The sequence below is a fragment of the Adiantum capillus-veneris genome, chromosome 3 (genome assembly GCF_014529385.1).
Source record: "Adiantum capillus-veneris isolate H3 chromosome 3, ASM1452938v2, whole genome shotgun sequence".
Taxonomy (NCBI): domain Eukaryota; kingdom Viridiplantae; phylum Streptophyta; class Polypodiopsida; order Polypodiales; family Pteridaceae; genus Adiantum; species Adiantum capillus-veneris.
Window position 1 is genome coordinate 64239528 of NC_140933.1, and position 26071 is coordinate 64265598.

Genomic DNA, 26071 nt, shown 5'->3' on the forward strand with positions numbered 1-26071 from the left:
TGATTTCGCTTCCAGTTTCTTTCAGCTTTTCCTGGAATAGCTTCTTTGCTTTCTCCTCGATTTCAGCCCTTTGTTTCTGTTTCCTCATCTCATACCTTTTGTTTCTGCTTCTTTTGGTCTTTTGAGAGGAAATTTTTTGTATTTTCCGAATCATGAGAGGAGTTTTGTTTCTTTTTCTTAGCCTGGGCTCTGGTGATTACTTTGATTGGAATAATCGGTTCACTTTCAGATGAGCTACTAGGTATCACTTGGACTACATTCACTACTATTTTACTCTTGTTTAAAGGATTTTTTGGACAATCTTCCGGGAAGTGTCCTCCCTTTTTGCAACATTGTATGCAATACGCTTCAGCTGGCTTGAGGTTCTTGTCAGGCTCTGGGCATTCATTTTTCCAATGATCATCTGCACCACAGTTATGATAGTTTCAAGTTCTTTGCTTAATCATGGGTCTTACCATCGGAGGTCTAATACCTTGATTAGCTACATAGTACATTGGTGCAAGCTCTAGTGTAGTATAAGTCACCGGTTCTTCCATTGGGGGTGGCTGTGAATTATACCAATCTCCTTCTACCATTACTATAGATGGACTAGGCTCAACATAGGGTGTAACAGGCACTAGTGCTTGTTCATCTATGATTCCCTTTGAATGCATGTACTTTACAAGCACTACATTATGTCTCGGATATGGAGGCTATTGACCCAACATTGGTTGAGATCTTTCCATACCCATTGGTGGTCTTTGAGCTGGGGCCATATGAAGATGATATCTGTATATGGGTTGTCCTTGTGTCCTCATAGGCATGTATTGAACATTTCTAGCATACTTTGGTCGGTAATAGCACTCATTGGTCTCATGGTTGGTCCATTTACCCTCGATTGCACACCATTTTTGTGGCCTAGTTGTTTGTCCCTGTTGAGGTATCCCTTGCCTTGGTCCCCTCACTGGTGCTTTTTGCATGTTATTCATCATGTCATTCATTCTTTTGAGCATATTTTCTATGGCTAAGAGCAGTGCTGCAGCAGCCTCTCCCACTTGTGCTGGGTTGGTGGATGTTTTTTCTCGCTTTGGTTATCCTTAGGGATGTTTTATTCGTTGAAAATATCATAATTGTCTCCTAAGTCAATAGCATATGACACACACTCTTGTAGGGTCGTATACTTCTTGCTATATAGTATAACATAGTTTCTTTGTTTAGCAGTCCTTCTAGAAACAATGAGACTAGTATTTCTTCTGTAGGTATCTCTAGCTTTGGGAATCTTGCAATGTATTGCTTCATTTGAGTTGCACAATCCTTAACAGACTCACCTTGTTTCTATCTGAAGCTATATATTTGAGCTACAGTATTGTGTTTGATCCCCGTTTTGGAATAAGCAGCTACAAATCCTTGAGCTAATGTATTTAAGTCCATGATTGAACTTGGTGGAATTTTTTGGAACCATGTTAGAGCTTTTCCTTCTAATGTAATTCCAAATCCTTCGAATTGAGTACGGAAATCAAATATCCGTTTTGCTCTTAGCACTTGTTTAAAGCTTGCTTAGTGGTCATATGGATCCCAAATCCACTGTATTTTCTAACCCATTTCTGAAAATCAGCTGGTCTGACACGTCTATTTGGTTCAACTCCCGGTCTCCTGGCAATTGGTCTTGTTCCGAGTCCTTCAAACAAATCTATTGGAAATAGTGACTCATGTAGTCCTCGATTGGATTTAGTGTCACCCGGTTTTCTTCGTGATGAGGTGGTTTTTGGTTTCTTAACATTACTCTCAAAAGATTTCTCTCGGAGTTCTTCTCTTGGAATAGTTTTGGTCCTTGGCCCAATATCCAATCCCTTATGAAGTACCCTTGGTATTTGGTTTGTTCCACCTCCTTAGGGGTCATCATAACAAAATTATTGCTATAACAATCCCTAAACAGGTAGGTTGGTAGATCTGTTGAACCCTTATCTTTGATTTTGAAGATATAAATGATTTTCATGGGTGTTAGCTATACTGATTTGGCATGAGAAGTCCATAGGAGATCTTTTACGTATCCTCCCAACAATAAAGTTCGATCGTAGGACTATCCGTACTAAGCCGTTTCAAAGGCTTCAAATCAACTTAGCCGTATGCTTCGAATTCTAAAGTCATGGTCCTTCTTTGCTGCCATATCTCGAATTATGGTATCTACTTCTAACCTACATTTGTCTATCACATCAGGGTTTTCAACTTGTAAACACTGAGTTCGGTTTCTATCCATGTATATTTTCCCTTGTTTGTTTGCCCTGATTTTCTCTTCAAACTCAATACCACGGTCATCAATGCGAATAGCATACTCTTCATTAGGATCCACGTAAACCTGTTCTCCATGGCAATTTGTCTTATAAAAAGAGAGTATATGCTTATAGCGCACTGTCGTTCTGGTTTTTGAGTGAGTCGAATAGGAGAACATTTCAGATGTTGATTCTGGAAAAGTGTCTGAGACTTATTCAAAGATAGTGTCCAAGTGCTCATCTTGATTAACACTCTCTTCAATAAATACTCTACTAGCGGTCTCTCCAAATATGCCTTGGTTTCTTAGTATACGACGAGATCTAAGGTTCATATAGACTTGTGAATCCCTGGATAGAGTACTTGCCGTTGGATTGACTTGTTGTCAATTTCTTCTACTTGACTTGATTACAACTTCTGTCAAGCTTTCAATTCCTTGTCTGCAACCTGATTCCTGTATCAATTTTGATCAAGTTAGCTATTCTTTCACAAAGACTGTATAGTTTTTGCTAACTATTGTGACTGGTCTATGTGTATCACTTCAATTCGAGCTAAGGGAGTCAACAGTTGAGACTTTCAGATTCGACTTTTGCAAAAAGTCAAAGGACCAATCTGCAACCTGGAAACTAATTGAACATATACAAATTTGGATCCAATTGAACCCAAAATTTCCCGGTGGCCTTGTATTATGTTGGTCTAACACCGTACAAGTTCAAAAGTAAAAAATGGTGTCTTTGTGTAGCAGTAGTAAATAATCACGATTATTTACTTTTCTCAGTTTTTTGCACTTTCTCGCTTGATTTGCCAAGTATACAACTTCTTAAGGTCCCTGAACAAGTTTCACTAAGTTTGGACAAAATTTGTTCAAGTTATCAACTGTTTCGTGTCCGTAGACTTAGTTTTCAAGAGTTTAGCTTAAGTCTCACTTTTGTGATCCAAATTTCACCAAAATTGATGCTTGACCTTGTGGTATACTCAAATGTGCAAGAATATCAAGTTTTGTAGCAAATGTAAATAATCGGTGATTATTTACTCCAACTAGTTTTTTGCAAGTTTTTGTCCCAATCTTGACACATATCTGTTAAGTATCTCAACTTAAGCTCCCTGGCCAAGTTTCATCAAGTTTGGACAATTTTGTTCAAACGGTCATCAATTTTGTATCTGCAGACTGACTTTGCAAATTTGGCCACAATTTTCAATCCAATGATCCAAATCTTATCAGATTTGGTTTGTGGGATTAATATAACATGCTAAAACTAGTGGTATGTTGACTTGATCAAAAAAAGTTGAAAAATGGGATAATAGTAAATAATCGTGAATATTTACATCTGATAAATGTTTGCATTTTTTTGATCATCTGAGCATGTACATTTGTTTATCACATCAATATAAGCCTATGAATCAAGTTTCATTGAGTTTGAACAAAACTTTCTCCAATTTACACTCAAGTTCCTGAAAGTCAATACAGACTTTAGTTTTTACCCAAATTTTGGTCAGTTTGGTGATCCAAATTCTATGGTCCTGTACGAAATTTGTTTGTACACATGCATAGAGTCTCTGGTATCAACCTTGGCCAGTTTTGAGCTGAAAGTAAATAATCACAATTATTTACTTTAAGCCTAAAATGAACACTTTCTTGAACTTTTTCACTGGACAGTTTTTTCATGAGCTATTTTAAGCCTTTGAGTCAAGCGAAAACTTAATTTGTCCTAAAATGTCAAGAAAAAGTAAATAATCTAAGTTTTTGCAAACTCTTGAAATTTTTACCTGAATGTGTCCTTAAACTTACCCACTGGTTCATACAACTCTTAAAAAATACTCTCCAGACCTAAAATTTTGCAACTTCACATAACACCTCACAATTAATTCTTTTGGAGAGAGCAATGTTCTGAAATCCACCTCGGATTCCACTTACCCTACTCCTAGGTTCTACTGCAATGGGGTTGTAGAAAGTGTCCACAAACACTCATTTTCTTGTTTTTTAATGGTTTTCTGAGCCTTGATCTTAAGACTTGTCTGATCCATCAATCATTCTCAAAATACTAATCTAATTCTACAATCCTACAATCCTAAAGGTACTCATCAAGTACAATTTCTTCCAAACTACCTCTACACAACAGAAGACGACAATCTTAAGCTATGTGGTTTTTAAAAGAAAGTTTTTACTCTAGGAGATCCTGGAGGAAGTTAGAGGATAACCTCACAAGACGCTCGTGTTTTTCCCTAGTCTAGGTCTCTTCGGGAAGCTTGTAGCCTCGGCTCATCAATTACAAAGTTTATCCGGAAAATGGGAGTTCCAATGTTCCCGATTCGTCAAAATAATAAATGGTTTTACAACAATGAGAGCTCCAAAAAATGGTATCCACGTTAGCTTGCTGCTAACAGCATAAGGTAATGGTTAAGCAAAAAAACCCTTGCTAATAGGTTAAGATGATGGTTGTACCAACCAAAGGGTTTTTTCCTAAATTTATCCACACCTACTCTCATCTTTGATTGAAGGAAAATTTGAACCCATTGGAATACCAAGAAATCTGAGTATTTGACCATCCTCAATAGGTTGTCATCTTGCTTCCCTTACCAGATCTAGGTAGGTTCCCTTAGATACTTTTTATGGCTTGTTTTTGAATGGTTAATCATAGAGCCACTAGCCAAACAAAACACTTTTAGGAACCCCCAAAATTTTTCAACAAATTGAGCATCATTACTAACCAAATAATTAGTTTCTTCAAGTGTTCCTCTATTCCCTCAACCCTTCTACCTTACAATTTACCTTTGGAGATCAAGTATTTTACTAGCCAGTCTAAAGAATTTGATGAAATATCATACAACAAAGGAGAAAAAGGACAACCCTTCTTGATTGATTTGCAAAGAAGAATAGCATTAGTTAGGGTACCATTGAATAAAAGTTTTCTTGAGGGATTGCCGAACAATAGATGAACAAAACTGATAAGTTTTCTTTCCAAAACCATATGAAATAGACTCTACAATATAAACTCCCTTTCAATTCTATCATAGGCTTTGTCAAAATGTGTTAGGATTGGATGGGTGGATTGATGCAATGAGCTTAAGGTGGTTTGAAGCTTTGAACAACCATGGTTGCACACAATAGAGAGAGAGAGAGAGAGAGAGAGAGAGAGAGAGAGAGAGAGAGAGAGAGAGAGAGAGAGAGAGAGAGAGAGAGAGAGAGAGAGAGAGAGAGAGAGAGAGAGAGGCTGACTCATACTCTATAGACTATAATGTACATGCAATATATTTACAGCATATTTTGTCACTCATGTACAAAAGGAAGGGTTCATGTACAAAAGGTCTTATAGCCAATATCCGGCAGCTCATATCTCTAGGTGCCTTTTCAAATGGCTGCACACATATATGTAGTATGTGTCACATCAAAACTTGAACTAGGTGTCGAAGCAGTTCGCATGCCCACCTTTGAATCCTCCCCTTGGGCATGTAGTACATAGTGAAGACCCGATTATCTACACAGGATGACACTATCCACACAGGATGACAAGAACTATCCACACAGGATGATGATAATACCTCCCCTTGAACTAGAGAAAGTAAAAACGGATCTTCAAAGCACATTTGTAATGAAAGAAACTTCCCATTTGTCCTCAGTTTCTTCTTCTTTGACTATATGAGCTGCTCCTCTCACTGACTTTTTGCCTTTGTTGTTACAGTTGCTACTGCTATCTTCAACTTTTGAATAGCACCTAGAAGGAGGATGCCCTTTCTTTCCGCAATTGCTACAGAATTTATTGATATAGCACTCCTTAGCTATATGACCCATTTTACCACAATCATAGCATTTTCGAACGTTGGAAGATGATATAAAATCTATGGATGATTCACGTTCTCTTGCTATAAAAGCCCCATTTGTCGGTGTAGGTGAATTTTTCTTCTTCATTTCTTCTGCATGAAGTGAGATCACCGCATCTTGAAGTGATGGAGTTATCTTCTTTTCTTCAAGAATAGTGACTATATGGTCATAGTTGGAAGCCCTGGTTTTTGTGCCTTCGTGATCATTGAGAGATGTTTTTACTACGGCCCATAATGTTTTCTTCATTAAGTATCCCCTTAGCTTAGTTTTTCAAGTATGGAAACCCTCCCCATTAAACTTTATGATTCTTTTCTCTTCCATGGTGCAAGCGCTTGTGAAAGATGCCAGGGACTCGGTCTTACTGATAGAGAGACTCTCTCTATGGTAGTGTCTTTCTCAATTTCCAAAATAGTGCAGGTGCGAGCTTAATAATTTTGATTCGTGAAGTCACTCTTCATGAATAAGAATCATGAAGCACCTCTTCACATGAAAGTAGTGTCCTTTGATCTTGCCTTGAAATGCCGGCGTGATTGATGATTTTGGTTGCAGCTTGACTATTGTGGTTTGAAATTGATGTCACCTTGGAATGCTTGATTTTTGAATGTTGAGAGGAGGTATCAAGCTTGAATGTTTGAAGTTGGGGAGTCATTTTTAAAGTTTGAATCTTTTATGGTCCTTGAAGCTTGCAATAAGTGGGAAAGGGTGACAATGCTTTCAGAGTGGGAGTTTGAAGCCTTTATGGTCCGCAGGAACATTAATATGTGATTACAAAACCCAGAGAAATAAAGATGACGATAATCAAAGGCAAGTAGAATCCTTCCACTCATGCAAACTGGCAATCTCCATCTATGTCATGCTCTGAGGGTGCTAGGGAGGTTTCCCCACTCTCGGATTTACATCCGTGATGCCTGGTTGTGGATAGGAGCTGCCAAAAATGGAAGTTTGCAAGAGCCTTGAGTGGCTGCAAAAGTGTGTGTGTGTGTGACGACTCCGAGTTATATGATGCTTTCAGCGGCCAAGAAGGATGCCGAATCTAGAGTGTAGGGCCGTAGGCTGTAGCAAGGGAATCAGTGGTCACTACATGGGGCTAAGCTATCGACGACAAGGGTTGCAGGTCGACTCGACAAGTGTGCAACACCACGTGTAGGTAGCATGGGTCTGAGGGAGACTAATTGTTGTCAAGTTCTCAAATGGAGCACAAGAAAAGAGTGGTTCTACTGAGATCGGACGAGCTGTGAGCTTCCTTAGAAGACAAAACCGAATGGTGAGTTAAAAAAAAAGAGTAAAAACCTGAGCAAAACAAAGCAAGCAGATGTCATTGAATGAGTTGATGAGCTAATTTGTGGCTATTCCTCAATCGAAGAATGCAAGTGGAGTTGCCCAGCTATTCCAAATGCATCTATGAAGGCCGATTGGTGCAAGCTCCTAGCTAAGAAGAGATGCCGAAGGACAGGTGTGGCCATTCAATTGATGGACAATAATTGATCTTCAGTTGTAGCTATCACAAGTCACAAAAAGGGGTCGTCTTGGTGTGGGAAAGGCATCCATAAACTCTGATTGGATTAATTTGATGGGAGCTTGTTGATTTGAGGCAATTAATTACTTTGAAAAACAAGAGATTAGGGTTCTTTGTGATGCTGATGGGATTGCTAAGCTTGCAATGGTACCAATTATCTCTGATACCAGCTGTTAGGATTGGATGGGTGGATTGATGCAATGAGCTCAAGGTGGTTTGAAGGTTGGAACGACCGTGGTTGCTCACATTAGAGAGAGAGAGAGAGAGAGAGAGAGAGAGAGAGAGAGAGAGAGAGAGAGAGAGAGAGAGAGAGAGAGAGAGAGAGAGAGAGAGAGAGAGAGAGACTCACACTCTATACACTATAATGTACATGCAATATGTTTACAGCATATGTTGTCACTCATATACAAAAGGAAGGGTTTATGTACAAAAGGTCTCATAGCCAATATCCAATAGCTCAGATCTCCAGGTGCCTTTTCAATTGGCTACACACATATATGTAGCACGTGTCACATCAAAACTTGAACTAGGTGTTGAGATATCTCTCAAAGAAAATGAAGTTCTAATCAGATTTCTCAACAAATTCCATGCCTTCTCAAATGGAAATAATAGCATCTAAAATGTACCTCCCCTTTATAAAACCTTTCTATTCTTGGAGAATAGGGGGCTTAGTCTCCTAGCTAGAGAGGGAGAGAAAATAATTTATACACACAAGTCCGACAGGTGATGGGTCTCCAATTTGAAAACCCCTCCCTTGAGACTTTCTTGTGGATTAACCTCACCACACCAACATTGATGGAGAGGGAGAGAGCTCCCAGAGCGAGGGCTTCTTGCGAGACCAACATAGGACATGGAACCAAAAGGTCTTGATAAAGAGAATGAAATTCATTAGGGATTCCTTTCATTCCAAGAGACTTGCCAGGCTTCAATTTTTCAATAGTCTCTCTTAATCCCTCCTCTGCTATAGGTAGGTCTAGTAGTTTTTCCCCTTGAGGAGACACTATTCTCTTTCTCACAGAGGCAATTTTTTATCTAGCATTAGTAATTTCTCTATTTCTTCAAGGGGGAGAAGAGAAAATATTGGAAAAGAAAATCTTGGCAACTTCCACATACTCTTTATGATTTTTGGCTTGGGTACCATCTTTATCTTTTAACAATGGAATGATTTTTTTTCACTTTTTTGTTTTCAAAAGTGTAAACATATGTGAATTGGGCTTATCTATCTTTCGAGCCCAGAATTGCCTGGTCAAAGCAAGGGAAACCAGGGCTTCAAGGAGCTCCTCTTTTTCAACTTGTCTTTTAAAGGTAAATCCCTAAGTGAGGAGAGTCATATGGAGATGCTTCTTCAAGCATAGAATTTTTCCTGCTAATCCTCACCATTTTGTGGGATCTAATATCTCTAGCCTTTCTCTTACAATGAGCCAAAGCATGCTAGGTTTTTTGACAACAAAATCCCAAACCACAAATGCATTACTATGTAAAGAGAAAGCATTTTTGAAAATATCCTGTAGTGTAGCCTTAACAGAAGGAAGCTGAAATAGAGAGCTATCAAGATGAGGCCAACCAAATATGAAATGGTGCTCAGGTCCTTTGTGAAGCTCAGAAAGTAGAGGCTTGTGATCAAAGAGTAAAAAGGAGGAGTCAGCCTTGCAGGTAACCATCGAGTGTTCTTGGACTAAGACCACAGTCATGTACATCCTATCCAACCTTGTAGATCTGTAACAGTTACCCAATTGATTGTTAGACCAAGTAAAACCAAAATCTCTCGATATGTCCATAAGACAACATTTGTCATATAGTTCATCCCAATTGATTTTTCATTCACTTGTATGGCATGACCCAAAGAATTCCACCTGTCTTTGATAGTTGTGACCATATTGAAGTTACCTACAATCACAAGGGGATTAGGAAGAGTAGATAATTCTAACCGAATAGAGCTACTCTCATACATAGAATTAGAAGCATATAAGCAAGCCATAGTATAGTTATTTAAGGATCCTTGGGAGAAATGGCTACCCAATGACCCTTGGGACCAATAATCACTTTGGTAATCAAGTGTTCATGGCTAAGAGCAATCCCAAGATCAACTCTAGCTTTGCCTGTAGTGTGGATAGTTTTTTAGTGTAGAACCACTTATGATCTCTATCTACTCTCTAAAGATTAAATTCCAGGGTTTGCCCTTTGACTTTCAATTCCTCCAAATGAATAAAGTCCACCAATAATTGAAGGTCAGTAAGCCACTTTCTAATGGACACAACTCTGATTGGGTCAGTGAGACCTTTGTAGTTCAATGAAACCTCTAAGATGGATTGATTCATTTTTTAAAAATTTTGGAGTGTTTTATTGTAGAAACAGAAAGATGATTAGGACCAAATGACTTTTCTTTTTCCTCTTTGACTTGCCAACCTGAATGGGCACATTTTCTTCCTCTGCACCATCAGGATGTCCACAGAGTTGAGAGGAGATCGTGATAGATGTTTGATCTCCTCATCCTCTTGCTCGTGCAATTATCTTGTACAATAATAACCAAAAACATGAGTTGACGGGTCCACTGAGTTAGAGGTAGGTGTAATTGGCTGGGTAGCATTGACAAAGGCCTTCCCACCATCTGCCTCTTTAGAATCAGATGAGAGCCCTCTACTATTTTTTGATGGACTGCCTGGAGGTTCCATGGGAACTATTGGTGCTTAAGGGTTAGTGACTTATGACTTTGGGGAGGGTGTCTCATCTTGTACCTCCTTGGAGGGATGAAGGGATGAAATGTTGTTAGCTGCATCTTTTACTTGTTCACCTATTGAGGGATCAAATACCTTATCAAGAAGGGAAACATATATATTTACATATCTACTATTGTTGTCATTTCTACCTATCTGTCTGTTCCTTGCATTACCCCTTCTATTAACTTGCTGAAATCTTTGGTTTTTGTCTTTAGCTTCCTTGCTTTTGTTAGCTTCCTTCTGTACTTTGATAGCCTAATTAGGGCATTCCTATATAGGATGACCCTCTTTGAGACAAATGAAAACATGCATTTGGGAAATTTTTGTAAATGATTTTTTGAACATGCAAGATTTGTGCAATTTGATCTTTAAGTGTAATAGAATCTCTGAGAGGAACATCAATGTCAACATCAATGAGTAGCTAGGGTCCCATTTGGGCTTAATCCCATTGGAGGGCTTCTCACCCAATACCTTTCCAACTTGAGAGCCACCTATTTGAGCCAATGAAAAAATTCTATTAGAAAGTCAAGGAAGTCAATCTACACAGGCACATTAGAGGCCGGGGAAAAGAAGAGGTCCTTTGAACGCTCTTACACACCCACCATTCTTGCACACCTGAAGTGCATATATTTGTCAAAATGTTAATCACCTCCATAATCTTATGGAAAATAAAGAGACCCTGGTACACCCCATCCTCTTCCTAATGTTTCTTTTAGGATCAAAACCTTTGTACTACTTGAAAATAGAGAGGGAAGTGTTTCTTATTAACCACTATCCCCTACTGATAACTTGCAAAGCACTGTCAACATCATCAAGGAAAAAAAGGTAGTAATTATTAGGGAGGTGCTGAACTTGTGTAGCAGGGCCATATGGCTACACATGGATCAAATTGCATGGACACCTTGGTGGAAGTGCTCCAGAGTACACCATCTTTGAATTGGACCATCCTTGGTCTGGGAGTCGGGGCACTCTTGGACCGCCGTCTGTTGGGCGGGCGCCCAGTGTTGACACATCAACTGGACAGGGTGGGGCTCGGACCACCTTAGCCAGAGAGGTAGCCATCCCCATCTAGAGCACATAAAACCTATGGGCACCCTTTTGGAGCATTCAAGAGCTACCAAAAAATACTTCTTTAGTAGCCAGGGTGATGGCACACCAGGGTCGTGGGCTAGGGACGTCTAGTGGCTAGCCATGCGATAGTGGTCAGACTCACTAGTGGTTCACTAGGCCACGAATAGAAGATATTTTCAGTTGCCAGGGGTTTCCATTAGGAAGAAGATGGGGTGTTGGAGGGCCTCTTTATTTGCCATGAGCTTATGGAGGCAATTACCATTTTGACAAATAGGTGTACGCCATGTGTGCAAGAATGGTGGGTGTGTAAGAGTGGTCAAAGGATGCAACGTTCCCCCCAAAAAGGAGGTGGAAAATGATTTTTGGCCTTCCATAACTACCACATGTGATCTCCGATGTGAGTGGAGTTCATAGATCTGCAATTTAGGCATCGAGCTCTTTCCATAGATATGCTACGTGATATGGTTTTACCCGCTAGATTTTCAATTCCATTTTGGAGGGAAGCTTTGAATTTAAATAAACTAGCTATTTTGCCTGTTTGAATTCAAAATCTATCCTTTGATTAATTTCTTAATACTAAAGGTTTGACTTCCTTAAATTGCCAAATAAAGAGGCCCTCCTAGACCCCATTCTCTTCCTAATGCTTGGCTAGATATATCTTGTAGCAGCTGATATTGGTGTCCGTATAATGGCCTTGACTTGTGAGCATATACAACATGATGTGGACAACTCTTGAGACTCTAGATAGAGTTTTGTGAGTCTTACCATAGTCTTTTTGTAGCCTTACCACTGTGTGTGTCACCGTCTAGAGCACTCACCTTGCACTCTTGGCACTAGCCTTGGAGCACCTCACCTTGGTTGTCTGCAGTCGCGGTGAGCCTATGAGCCTCGTAATCCTCTTGTCTAGCTACATTGTGGTTTTTAGTTGTGTCTTGTACCTTGCACCCACTGCACTCTCCATTGCACCGCATCCTCTACATCCCCATTGTACCTTCTTGTGTAGTCGTGGACGAGGCAGAGTTGGCCGCATCCGGGACTAGTCTTGTATGGTCATTTGGTTATATAAAAGGTGTTGCCTTGGATGACTTGTGGTTGAGTATACTATTTTAGTTCTTCTTCAATTCATTGTTTAGTTCTATTTTTAGGTTTTTGCATTATTTGTAGGTTTTGAGCTAGCTTGTGAGTCTGCATGCATAGAATACTACATCTAGAGAACCCCTCCACTAGAGATTACTATGCACCACTTCCATCTACAATTGCTCTCATTTTTGGCATGCCTAATGGGATTGCTCTATCGCGTCGTGTGCAAGGTAGCCCAGTCACGTGGGAAGTTAGATTGAGGCAAGCTAATAGTGCTTTTGCACATCACACTGGCTCTAAGTTTAGTGGATCATGTTTAAGAAGTCCTATAAGGATTCATCAAATTCCTCACTTGTACTCGCCTTCTGCTACCTCCCCTGCACCATTGCCAATACCTTCACCCAGGCCTTGCTCCACCCAGTCACAAAGGTCACCTTTGCGATCCCCACATTCATGTCCTTCTTTGACCTCTTCCCCAAAGACAGCTCCCACTTATCTCATTAAGCCTCTCATGGCGGAGGAACTAGCAACCCTTCTCTCGAGGGTCAGCTTGAAGTTTCCTACTTTCAAGGGACTGTCTCCTGAGGATGTTGTCGACCATGTGAGGTGCTTCTTGTCACTCTCTCAGAGTCGTGGGCTTGACCAAGAGGATACATATATGGTGCTTTTTCCTCCACCTTGGAGGGAGTGGATGACAAATGTTATAGTCAGTTTCTAGAGGGCTACTTCGTGCACTAGAATGTCCTTAAGAAGGCCTTCACGGCTAGGTTTCAACCGGGCGACCATAGGTAGAAGTCCTTGGACCAGCTAGAAAGCTTGGAGTTGCGACTTGGGGAAACCTTTGCCAAATTGATGACACATGCTAGATCCCTCATAGCTAGCCTATCCTAAAAATTTAAATATTTCATGATTAAGAAATGGGTAGAGAAGGCATTGCCTGCTTCGACTCAACAGAAGCCTCAAGAAACCTTGTTGGTTGAAGCTACAATGGATGATTTTGTCAAGGATGCTAACAAAATTGAAAATTTCAGATTACAATTTGCATTATTTGTAGGTTTTGAGCTAGCTTATGAGTTTGCATGCATAGCATACTGCATCCAGAGAACCCCTCCACACGGATTACTATGCACCACTTCCATCTACAATTGCTCTCAGTTTTGGCATGCCTAATGGGACAGCTCTATCGGGTCTCGTGCAAGGTAGCCCAGTCACATGGGAATTTAGATTGAGGCAAGCTAATAGTGCTTATGCACATCACACTGGCTCTAAGTTTAGTGGATCATGTTTAAGAAGTCCTATAAAGATTCATCACATTCCTCACTTGTACTCGCCTTCTGCTACCTCCCCTGCACCATTGCCAATACCTTCACCCAAGCCTTGCTCCACTCAGTCACAAAGGTCACCTTTGCCATCCCCACATTCATCTCCTTCTTTGACCTCTTCTCCAATGAAACCTCCCACTTATCTCATTAAGCCTCTCATGGCGGAGGAACTAGCAACCCTTCTCTCGAGGGTCAGCCTCAGGTTTCCTACTTTCAAGGGACTGTCGCTTGAGGATGTTGTTGACCATGTGAGGTGCTTCTTGTCACTCTTTTAGAGTCGTGGGCTTGACCAAGAGGATACATATATGGTGCTTTTCCCTCCACCCTGGAGGGAGTGGATGGAAAATGTTATACTCAGCTTCTAGAGGGCTACTTCGCGCACTAGAATGCCCTCAAGATGGCCTTCACGGCTAGGTTTCAACCGAGCGACTATAGGGAGCAGGCCTTGGACCAGCTAGAAAGCTTGGAGTTGGGACTTGGGGAAACCTTTGCCAAATTGATGACACATGCTATATCCCTCATAGCTAGGCTACCCAAAAAATTTGAAGATTTCATGATTAAGAATTGGGTAGAGAAGGTAATGCCTGCTTCGACTCAACAGAAGCTTCAAGAAACCTTGCGGGTTGAAGCTACAATGGATGATTTTGTCAAGGATGCTACCAAAAATGAAAATTTCAGATTACAATTTGCATTATTTGTAGGTTTTTAGCTAGCTTATGAGTCTGCATGCATAGCATACTGCATCTAGAGATCCCCTCCACTAGAGATTACTATGCACCACTTCCATCTACAATTGCTCTCATTTATGGCATGCCTAATGGGACAGCTCTATCGAGTCTCGTGCAAGGTATCCCAGTCACATGGGAATTTAAATTGAGGCAAGCTAATAGTGCTTTTGCACATCACACTGGCTCTAAGATTAGTGGATGATGTTTAAGAAGTCCTATAAATATTCATCACATTCCTCACTTGTACTCGCCTTCTACTACCTCCCTTGTACCATTGCCAATACCTTCACCCAAGCCTTGCTCCACTAAGTCACAAAGGTCACCTTTTCCATCCCCACATTCATCTCCTTCTTTGACCTCTTCTCGAAAGCCACCTCCCACTTATCTCATTAAGCCTCTCATGGCGGAGGAACTAACAACCCTTCTCTCGAGGGTCAGCCTCAAGTTTCCTACTTTCAAGGGACTGTCTCTTGAGGATGTCGTCAACCATGTGAGGTGCTTCTTGTCACTCTCTCAGAGTCGTGGGAGTAACCAAGAGGATACATATATGGTGCGATTCCCTCCACCTTGGAGGAAGTGGATGACAAATGTTATAGTCAGTTTCTAGAGGGCTACATCGCTCACTATAATGCCCTCAAGATGGTCTTCACGGCTAGGTTTCAACAGGGCGACTATAGGGACGAGGCCTTGGACTAGCTAGAAAGCTTGGAGTTGGGACTTGGGGAAACCTTTGCCAAATTGATGACACATGCTAGATCGCTCATAGCTAGGCTACCCCAAAAATTTGAAGATTTCATGATTAAGAAATGGGTAGAGAAGGCATTGCCTGCTTCGACTCAACAGAAGCTTCAAGAAACCTTGTGGGTTGAAGCTACAATGGATGATTTTGTCAAGGATGCTACCAAAATTGAAAATTTCAGATTACAATTTGCATTATTTGTAGGTTTTGAGCTAGCTTATGAGTCTGCATGCATAGCATATTGCATCCAAAGAACCCCTCCACTAGAGATTACTATGGACCACTTCCATCTACAATTGCTCTCATTGTTGGCATGCCTAATGGGACAGCTCTATTGCGTCTTCTTCAAGGTAGCCCAATCACGTTGGAAGTTAGATTGAGGAAAGCTAATAGTGCTTTTGCACATCACACTGGCTCTAAGTTTAGTGGATCATGTTTAAGAAGTCCTATAAAGATTCATCACATTCCTCACTTGTACTCGCCTTATGCTACCTCCCCTACACCATTGCCAATACCTTCACCCAAGCCTTGCTCCACTAAGTCACAAAGGTCACCTTTGCCATCCCCACATTCATCTCCTTCTTTGACCTCTTCTCCAAAGCCACCTCCCACTTATCTCATTAAGCCTCTCATGGTGGAGGAACTAGCAACCCTTCTCTCGAGGGTCAGCCTCACGTTTCCTACTTTCAAGGGACTGTCTCCTGAGGATGCTGTCGACCATGTAAGGTGCTTCTTGTCACTCTCGCAGAGTCGTGGGCGTAACCAAGAGGATACATATGTGGTGCTTTTCCCTCCACCTTGGAGGGAGTGGATGACAAATGTTATCGTCAGTTTCTAGAGGGCTACTTCGCGCACTAGAATGCCCTCAAGATGGCCTTCACGGCTAGGTTTCAACCGGGCGACTATAGGGAGGAGGCCTGGATCAACTAGAAAGCTTGGAGTTGGGACTTGAGGAACACTTTTCCAAAATGATGACACATGCTAGATCCCTCATAGCTAGGCTACCCCAAAAATTGGAGATTTCAAGATTAAGAAATGGGTAGAGAAGGCATTGCCTGCTTCGACTCAACATAAACTTCAAGAAACCCTGCGGGTTGAAGCTACAATGGATGATTTTGTCAAGGATGCTACCAAAATTGAAAATTTCATATTACAATTTGCATTATTTGTAGGTTTTTAGCTAGCTTATGAGTTTGCATGCATAGCATACTGCATCCAGAGAACCCTTACACTAGAGATTACTATGCACCACTTCCATCTACAATTGCTCTCATTTTTGGCATACCTAATGGGACAGCTCTATCGGGTCTCGTGCAAGGTAGCCCAGTTACATGGGAAGTTAGATTGAGGCAAGCTAAGAGTGCTTTTGCACATCACACTGGCTCTAAGTGTAGTGGATAATGTTTAAGAAGTACTATAAAGATTCATCACATTCCTCACGGGTACTCGCCTTCTCGTACCTCCCCCGCACCATTGCCAATACCTTCACCCAGGCCTTGCTCCACCCAGTCACAAAGGTCACTTTTGCGATCCCCACATTCATCTCCTTCTTTGACCTCTTCCCCAAAGCCACCTCCCACTTATCTCATTAAGCCTCTCATGGCGGAGGAACTAACAACCCTTCTCTCGAGGGTCAGCCTCAAGTTTCCTACTTTGAAGGGACTGTCTTCTGAGGATGTTGTCGACCATGTGAGGTGCTTCTTGTCACTCTCTCAGAGTCGTGGGCTTAACCAGGAGGATACATATATGGTGCTTTTCCCTCCACCTAGGAGGGAGTGGATGGCAAATGTTATACTCAGATTCTAGAGGAGTACTTCCCGCACTAGAATGCGCTCAAGATGGCCTTCACGGCTAGGTTTCAACTGAGCGACTATAGGGAGGATGCTTTGGACCAGCTAGAAAGCTTGGAGTTGGGACTTGGGGAAACCTTTGCCAAATTGATGACACATTTTATATCCCTCATAGCTAGGCTACCCCAAAAATTTGAAGATTTCATGATTAATAATTGGGTAGAGAAGCTATTGCCTGCTTCCACTCAACAGAAGCTTCAACAAACCTTGCGGGTTGAAGCTACAATGGATGATTTTGTCAAGGATGCTACCAAAATTGAAAATTTCAGATTACAATTTGCATTATTTGTACGTTTTGAGCTAGCTTATGAGTCTGCATGCATAGCATACTGCATCTAGAGAACCCCTCCACTAGAGATTACTATGCACCACTTCCATCTACAATTGCTCTCATTTTTGGCATGCCTATTAGGACAGGTCTATCGGATCTGGTGCAAGGTAGCCCAGTCACATGGGAATTTAGATTGAGGGAAGCTAATAATGCTTTTGCACATCACAATGGATCTAAGATTAGTGGATGATGTTTAAGAAGTCCTATAAAGATTCATCACATTCCTCACTTCTACTGGCCTTTTGCTACCTCCCCTGCACCATTGCCAATACCTTCACCCAAGCCTTGCTCCACTAAGTCACAAAGGTCACCTTTGCCATCCCCACATTCATCTCCTTCTTTGACCTCTTCTCCAAAGCCACCTCCCACTTATCTCATTAAGCCAGTCATGGGGGAGGAACTAGCAACCCTTCTCTTGAGGGTCAACCTCAAGTTTCCTACTTTCAAGGGACTGTCTCCTGAGGATGTTGTCGACCATGTGAGGTGCTTCTTGTCACTCTCTCAGAGTCGTGGGCTTAACCAGGAGGATACTTATATGGTGCTTTTCCCTCCACCTTGGAGGGAGTGGATGGAAAATGTTATAGTCAGTTTCTAGAGGGCTACCTCGCGCACTAGAATGCCCTCAAGATGGCCTTCACGGCTAGGTTTCAACTAGGCGACTATAGGCAGGTGGCCTTGGACCAACTAGAAAGCTTGGAGTTGGGACTTGGGGAAACCTTTGCCAAATTGATGACACATTCTAGATCCGTCATAGCTAGGCTACCCCAAAAAATTGGAGATTTCATGATCAAGAAATGGGTAGAGAAGGCATTGCCTACTTCGACTCACTAGAAGCTTCAAGAAACCTTGCGGGTTGAAGCTACAATGGATGATTTTTGTCAAGGATGCTACCAAAATTGAAACTTTGAGATTAGAATTTGCCAACCCCTCAGGTAACACTTTGCCTGTTGTTCTTATGAATGACCCTACTGCTGACACCCTATTGGCTCTAAAAAGAGACTTAGAAATCCTTGGGCTGTAGAGGGTACTATAGGAGAAAAATACGTCATTAGAAATATCAAGTTGGTCTTCTCAATAGAAAAATATGGTGGCACAACTCAAAATAGATCTGAAAGAACTGAAAGCATTAGAAGATGCCAAGGTCTAGGTATGGTGAAAAAATTTCAACAACCCTGACCACCCCCTCAGGAATGCCCCATGATGCTCCACTATTAGTTCTATGGTAAAGGAGTTCATGCATGGGGCCAAGGATTGCTACCATTAGGAGGGTATCCATCATCTGCACCAAAACTTGGCTTTGACCATGCACATGAGCACCGCTCCCATGGGACCCTCTACCGGTTCACCTTGGGCGACGTACTTAGTCCATAGTACATACCTGCCATTATTACCATCCCCCACTATACCTACTATGGCCCCTTATGGTGGTCCTTTGATACACATCTTCTATACCACCCCTAGACTAGACCAGGTCTTTGCTCCAAGGACATCACGCCCTCCACACCCCATCAACCCTTGGCTAGCCAACCGACCTATGATGTGCTATAGGTACGGTGAATATGGTCACTTCCAAACCAGATGTTTCCTACCAGAAGGATCTCCACCATGCAGACATTGTCCAGATGCAAAGACCACTACACGAGAGATTGGCCCAAGAAACGCCTATCTTTTTCTCTCAACATGATCTCGGTAAGTTGTCTCAAGAAATTTAAGGAAATACTAGAGTAATCACAAGAGCTCAAAGAATAGCCTAGAGCCTCCCCTTGCCCATAGAAAAGCCTCTGCCTATGAGAACCCCCAAGGCATCAACTAAGTTGCAGTCAATAGTGGAAGAAGAACTAGAGCCCGAGCTACAAAATGCAAACTTTTCTCTAAGTATTGAGCAGGCAAATAGCACATTCATACGATAGAGGAAGAATCAAGTTTAAGTTTCCATTCCAACAACCATGAGTAATATCAGTTAAGCAAAAATATCAACAGAGTACCTAGGCATGCTAAATCAAGCAATATCAGCACCAACCATGTTATGCTTTCCTCCTGTTTTTCCAACATAAAGAGTAAGCACTCAAGACAATACATGCTTACTTTTTTCATTTTTTATTTTATATTATCGTATCAAAGTGTCCACCATTGTTAGTACAAAGGGGGAGTGCCTAAGGTCCAAATAATGGTCACGCTTACCACAAAGACATAATGACGATAGGGGATTAAGGGCTACAAGCATCGGGGGAACAACCCCTAGAAGATGAAATACAAGCAAAAATTTTGCACTAAATATGAAGCAAACTAGCATGCAAAATGTAAGGCCAAATGGCACTGGCTGTAGTAGTAGGTAGCGTTGGTTTCAAAAATAAAAAACACTAATTATATCGATAATTTGCGCATCTAATATAACATGCAAGGGAGCTTCTTTATGGGAAGTGTTGCACTCAAGGGTCGGGGGACTGGATAGCAACCTATGCCTTAGGACCAGCTTGGCAATGTCTAAGGCAACACAAACCACCCCAATTGTATTGATATCAACGTTGCCAGGAACTCACCACTAGCACCTCAACTCCTAGCAGGCAACAAAGCCCCAATCCACAACATTCATCACTCAACTATGCCATCACCAGTTCTCAGCACTCACCCTCACCCTCTGACCTACACCCTCGCTGTAGGATCTACGCCAATTCACATAGTCCTAATTCAAATAGTCTACTTCATTAAATTTCTTTATTTTTTATTATGCTTACTAGACCTACCTTTTCTTATTAAAGCATTAAAATATCATTTTGCTTTAATTTTTCCATAAGTCATTTTATTTTTATTATTTTTAAATTTATTTTGTCCTAAAATGTCAATGTGATCTTTTCACCTTCTTGTTTAGTGGGTGTGTTGTACTATATAACGTATTTGTGATTATGTGTATAATTAGACACATATGTTAGGTTTGTAGCATACAACACTAGTTAATCGTACCTCAACATTGCTAATTTGGTAGGACAAATATGTTAGGTTTGTAGCATACAACACTAGTTAATCGTACCTTTCAAATTCGCCTACACATGGATGGTGTTCCGAGGCATTGTAGGTGGTAGCTTTCTAATGATTTTGACAAGTTTGATGACTTCCTATACAATGAACCAAAAAACTTCTAACTAGTGATAGCAATGAGAGTGGCTTTATAAATGTTAATTTTAGATTCACATAATGAGAAAAATGTGAGCTTTTTGTACGTGATTATACGTTTGAAAAACAAAATGTGGGACTCAAATAACAATATTGTGTGATCAACAACCCATTCAGTTTACTGTTTAGAAAAACCTCTAGCATTCTTAAATAGGGCAGCCACATCATGAGCTAACGTCTTTTGAAAGAATTAAAAAAAATCCCGAGAAAGAGACCTTCCCTTTAATTTTATAAATTGAATGGGATAAAATTTTCCATTTTTTTAAAATAAAAAATTTCTAAAAATAGTTAAATCAACTCTCTCCCTCCCAGTCTGTCGTAGTGTGCTGGAGTCAGTCAGTCTCTCTCTCTCTCTCTCTCTCTCTCTCTCTCTCTGACACACACACAAGGCGGCCAGCCTGCCAAAGGTATGGTTGCTCTCTCTCTCTCTCTCTCTCTCTCTCTCTCTGGCTCTTGCCCTCTTCGATTGCCACTGCAGGTCGACGTCGACAGACGTCGCCGCCTATGAGCCTTGCAGGTGTCGCGTAACACCGTCGTTCGCTGCATTTGCAAAGTCTTTGACATCTTCAAAATGCCACGGTGGCATTTTCATGCTATATAACTAACACTATTCGTTTGTGTCCAGTAAATTATTATATGTAAGTGGCAGCCGTCGTGTGAGTAGGGCACATAAAACTATATGATTGAATCATCAGAAAATTGATGTTTTGAATAAACTGCTGCATTACATCACCTTTGGATGCTTAACATTAACAAATCCTGAAGAATTTTGAAGGTCAAGGAGGGGTTTTTTGAGTTGCGATAGTGCTCAGAGAGTCTGATGTGGGCGATGCAGGGGAGCTAATAGGAGGCGGTTATAATCGCATGCAGAGCTTGAGCGACGACAAACTTGCTCCGTAGGTTTTGTTGCAGTCTTCTCGTGGGTGTTTTGATCTACACGGTTCAGTCCACGAACTCGTGGGTGTCCGACCTTGCGGCATCTGGTCGGATTGCCACTAGTCACGATCCATCATCAAGTCCCTTATGAATGTTGTTGCTTGGCTCTCATTGTTTGAGTCTGTGAGAATGAGGAGAACTCACTGAGAAGGTGAGAGAGAGAAGGGATAGAGATACGTAGAGCGTGGCAAGAAGGCGATGATTGTATTCAAGAGAAGGTGTAGTTATATACACATGAATACAGTTACAGCGTTCGTTTGATTCTTGGAGTTTGCACGCGCCTCTTGGCATCTCATAACGTGTATGATGACTATGATGATGATGTGGATTATTATTTCCCACACGCCCCCGTAAGACACATCATCTATACAAAGGCATGCATGTGAAAAGTGTGAGATTCAATCTACATGCTTTGGAAAAATACAATATGCGTATGCAATTATTCTTGGTGTGACTTCCGAGGTCTTCAACCTGGATCAAGGTTCGACTTCATAATGGCGAAGCTTAGCAACTCTGATTGCTTCATTGAACGAGCTTTAAAGGACTTCTTCACGTCCACTCCATGAGTGATTTCACGAGCTTGTAAACCACATATTCGCCCCCGCAAGCGAAATGAAAAAAAGAATCCAACTTGGGACGTGTGAGTCGATGTCGAGGTTAAGACTTGAAGCACAAGCATGGTAGAGTGAGAGTTGGTAGGGAGCAGTGACCTACCATGAGAAGCTTCACCTCCTGGATCAAAGTTGATTGATATCCATGGAAGTAGGGATTTGCCTGGTGCTCGTAATGCTTGAGCATTGGTAAGTGTCAAAGGAAAGCAACTCAGGGGAGTGACAGCAGCTTGAGAGTCCGTGTGGAAGAGTCTCTCAACCGGTAAAGAGTGGAAATGATGCTCAGGTGAAAGAGGAACAACAATATAAGCATCAAATAAATCCAATTTGGATTTGGAAGAAGCATCCAAGGTAGCTTGAAGGAGATTAGTTGGAGTAGCGTTCAGAGAAGTCTCATCATAGCAAGACATTGTAGGGACACTTGCACTTGCTGTATGCCCAAATATGTGAGCCTTGAAAGAAGTGTTTAGGAAAGCGAGAAACACTTCGATGGTGGCAGCATCATCTTTAGCTGCAACAGACTTCAATGGTGGCACAGAGTTTGCAGCATAGAAAGAGGCTCCAAGGGCTGGATCAAATTGGTATTTGGGGCCAACGAAAGTGACAGTTGGTGCAGGAGCATCGACGTAAGGACTGGAATGCCTCAACCGGATGGCAGCAACGGGGCATCCTTGAGAGAATGTAGGCATGGCTGCCTCGAGAGCAAGTTGTTGAGAGGCTTTAGGAGCATGACTTGTAGCTTGATGGGTAGCAACTTCAAGGGGCCGGGCATGGATGGATTTAACCAAAGCAAGTTCTTCAGCAGCAAGGCTTTCAAGGAAGGCTTGAATGGCCGTGTCATCCGCATCCACTTCGTCAGCCATGAGCGGCTGTGTGTGTGCAGAAGGGGAGCCTTGAAAACTTGCACACATGGCTCTACCAACTGCAAAATTGGGAGCAATAAGAGCGGGGTTTTCTGGCTGTGTAGCATCAGGTTGATGGCGTGTTGGATGGGTACAGACGCCCAATGGAGGCTCTATGTGGGCATGCAAGGGACTGCCACAGAAGGAGTGGGCTTCGGCCTGAGAGGCAAGCTTGGGACCCAGTTGGCGAGTATATTGCTGCCCTTGTATGGAAGAGGGTATGACCAACGTGGCACTTTTGGGTTCTTGGAGGGCACCGAGCACGGAGGGGGCCTCATTGCAAGAGTACAATGTTGCAGCAGGTGCAGCATTCTGGCCATTGATGGGTTGTGAATGACCAAGTGGCTTCTGGATAGGGGAAGCGAGGTTCGCAACAACGGCCATGGTTGCTATGATGGCAACACTTGCAGTAACCGCGGCAGCAAGGGTATCCTTCTTGGCCGCAGCAGTTGGTAATTTGAGAGTGGTGGTGGCAATATTGACCGCAGTAGGCTCGTCTGCAGGTTGTGCCGCAGGCGTGACGTCAGTCACAGTTGCATCGTTGGCTGCCCACACTTCGTCTGCAGCGGTTGCATCAAGGGAAGCAGGTAGGGTTGCGGCAGCATCAGTGTCTGAAAGTGTTGAGGTAGGACCTACGGCAGTTGCAGCGTCATCTGCGGCATGGTTGACGAATGGCATGGCCGCAAGGGTGGCGGCACCAGCGCACGCAGCATCGTTTTCGGAAGCAAGATTTTCAGCAGCGGCGGCGTCTGCAGCAGGGTCTACTTCTACAGCAGGTTCGGTAGCTACAGCAATGGTGGTAGTTGTGGCATCAACTTCTTTGGGAGGGCACGTGCTCGGAGAGCAACCACATGCGAGTACAGGCTCAACTGCACCACGAACCGGATGATGTGTGACATCATCAGTAAGGCTCCCAAGGAAGATTTGAATTGCGATTTCTTCATCAGCCATGCTTGGCTGGGTGAGTTGGCGTCTGCCAAGGTTCGGAGCGTTACTGCGCAGAGGGGTTGTGGTGGGACACCTTCAAGGTGAGCCAGGATCACCACTGCGATGATACCATCTGAGAATGAGGAGAACTTACTGAGAAGGTGAGAGAGAGAAGGGACAGAGATACGCAGAGCGTGGCAAGAAGGCGATGATTGTATTCAAGAGAAGGTGTAGTTATATACACATGAATACAGTTACAGCGTTCGTGTGATTCTTGGAGTTTGCACGCGCCTCTTGGCATCTCATAACGTGTATGATGACTATGATGATGATGTGGATTATTATTTCCCACAGAGTCAGTACTAGTGATGGCACTAAAGCCCTGTTCATCGATCGCGCATTTTCTTGATTGTTGGTTTTCTGTAAGCTTGTGTAATCCATTAGCCTTGATCTGCAATCAGTTGGACATGGTGTTGCGCTCTCTTTGCCACGCCTCCCACAAGGAAACATTAGTCCTTATTATCTCCTAAGAAAAATAGTCAGTCATTAAGGCACCGATTAGTGTGTATCTTCTACACCTATTATCCTTATAATGCACGGAAGTTAAATTTATAATCAATGTTTAATCCTATATTTAGCGCTCAATTTTGCTTGTATTTCCTCCACTAGGGTGTGTTCCCTCGGGCTTCTAGCCCTCGCCTGACCTAGGGTACTTGCCACTTGGTGCCCCACTCCCTCTTTCCCCCCTCTTTTGTGCTTTGAGTTTTGTTCCGGTGCGGGGATAAAAATGGAACCTGAGGCCTTGCCCATGGAGGAAGACATAATCAAGTTTTCGCAAATGCTCGCAGCCAAAAAAATGTCAGATGATGGAGTAGCTCCGTGGATGAAGGGAAAGACATGACTTTGCGACCTTCAAACGACGCCATAATGAAGAGTGAGTCCAGCCGAGATGATTAATAATGCTCTCTCTCGGAGGACAAGGTCCTTTGGGTTAAATAAAAAGGAAATGAGCTAGTCCAAACTACTCAGAAATTCAACTTTGATCAAGCGAAGACCCTCAAGGAGAGTGTGCCCCAGGGGTCGATTGATACAAATGTGAACAAGGAATCCAGATTCCTCTTCTCTTAGACCAAGCATCTCATTTCGAAGAATTTTGAAGGGTCCAAATCACAAGGACTACACTAAAGTCACTGCTTTTGAGGCATCAAGTGCGGGAGGCCACAAAAGATTGAAGAATGTTAAAGCCCAGCTTGAATAAGAGATGAAAGAAGTAAACAGTTAGTTAGAATGTGGCCCAACCGATAACAAAAGAACTTGCTCTCAAACAGAATGCAGTGGGCTTCTCAAAGAAGGGATGGTGGATTGAGCCAATAGTGCTCTAAATTCTATTGTAGCAAGTGGAGGTTGCAAAGGTTATCAATGTCGCAAGTCCGTCAGCACTCATTGAAAAGCAACTAGCCACTCAAGCTAAGCTTATGCTAGTGTTTGGATTCAATGGGAGAGTCCTTAATAGACCTGAACTGATCCAATGGATCCAAGGACCACAAATTCTTGGACATGGGGAGGAAATTGAAAACACCACTTACCTAGCCAAGGGCTTTTGCTCATTTAGATTCAAGGAGGTCTATGATGTGTCAAAGATCCTGGAGAAAGGCCCCCTGATTTTTAACATGACCTTAGTGTGTGTGGTGCCATGGGAACCAATTTTTGATTCAGTGGAGTCTCTCCAAGGGAATCATTTTGTTTGGATCAAGTTTGCAGGTCTACCTAGTTGGCTCTCGGATAACATCAGGTTGCTCGCCAGTCAACTAGGCACCCCCTTGTTTGTTTCTAGCAAGGGTGTACTTGACAGATTCTCTAACCAAATTTGTATAGGTTGGAATATTTCTAAGTCACCACCAAAGAGCATGGTGATCAATGTTGGAGATGGGCTTATTACTATTTTGCTCAATTTTAAGACGTAATTTGGGGCATGCTTTGAGTGTAACAAATTTGGGCACTTTCCCAAATATCACCCCATGAAGATCAATGGGAATACCAATCCTACAATGCAAGATTCTAGTGTAGGGCTTGACAACCATGTCCTTGTGAAGGAAGCATTTG

General features: G+C 42.2%; 1 protein-coding gene across 1 annotated transcript; it reads right to left on the reverse strand.

Annotated features, from left to right (window-relative positions):
* Positions 1-21369: 21369 nt before the first annotated feature.
* LOC147461028 (uncharacterized) lies at positions 21370-24238 on the reverse strand. The gene has a single exon (XM_086499990.1). It carries the CDS (start codon positions 23990-23992, stop codon positions 21995-21997), a length of 1998 nt encoding a protein of 665 aa, XP_086356116.1. The 5' UTR covers positions 23993-24238; the 3' UTR covers positions 21370-21994.
* Between the last annotated feature and the right edge of the window lie 1833 nt (positions 24239-26071).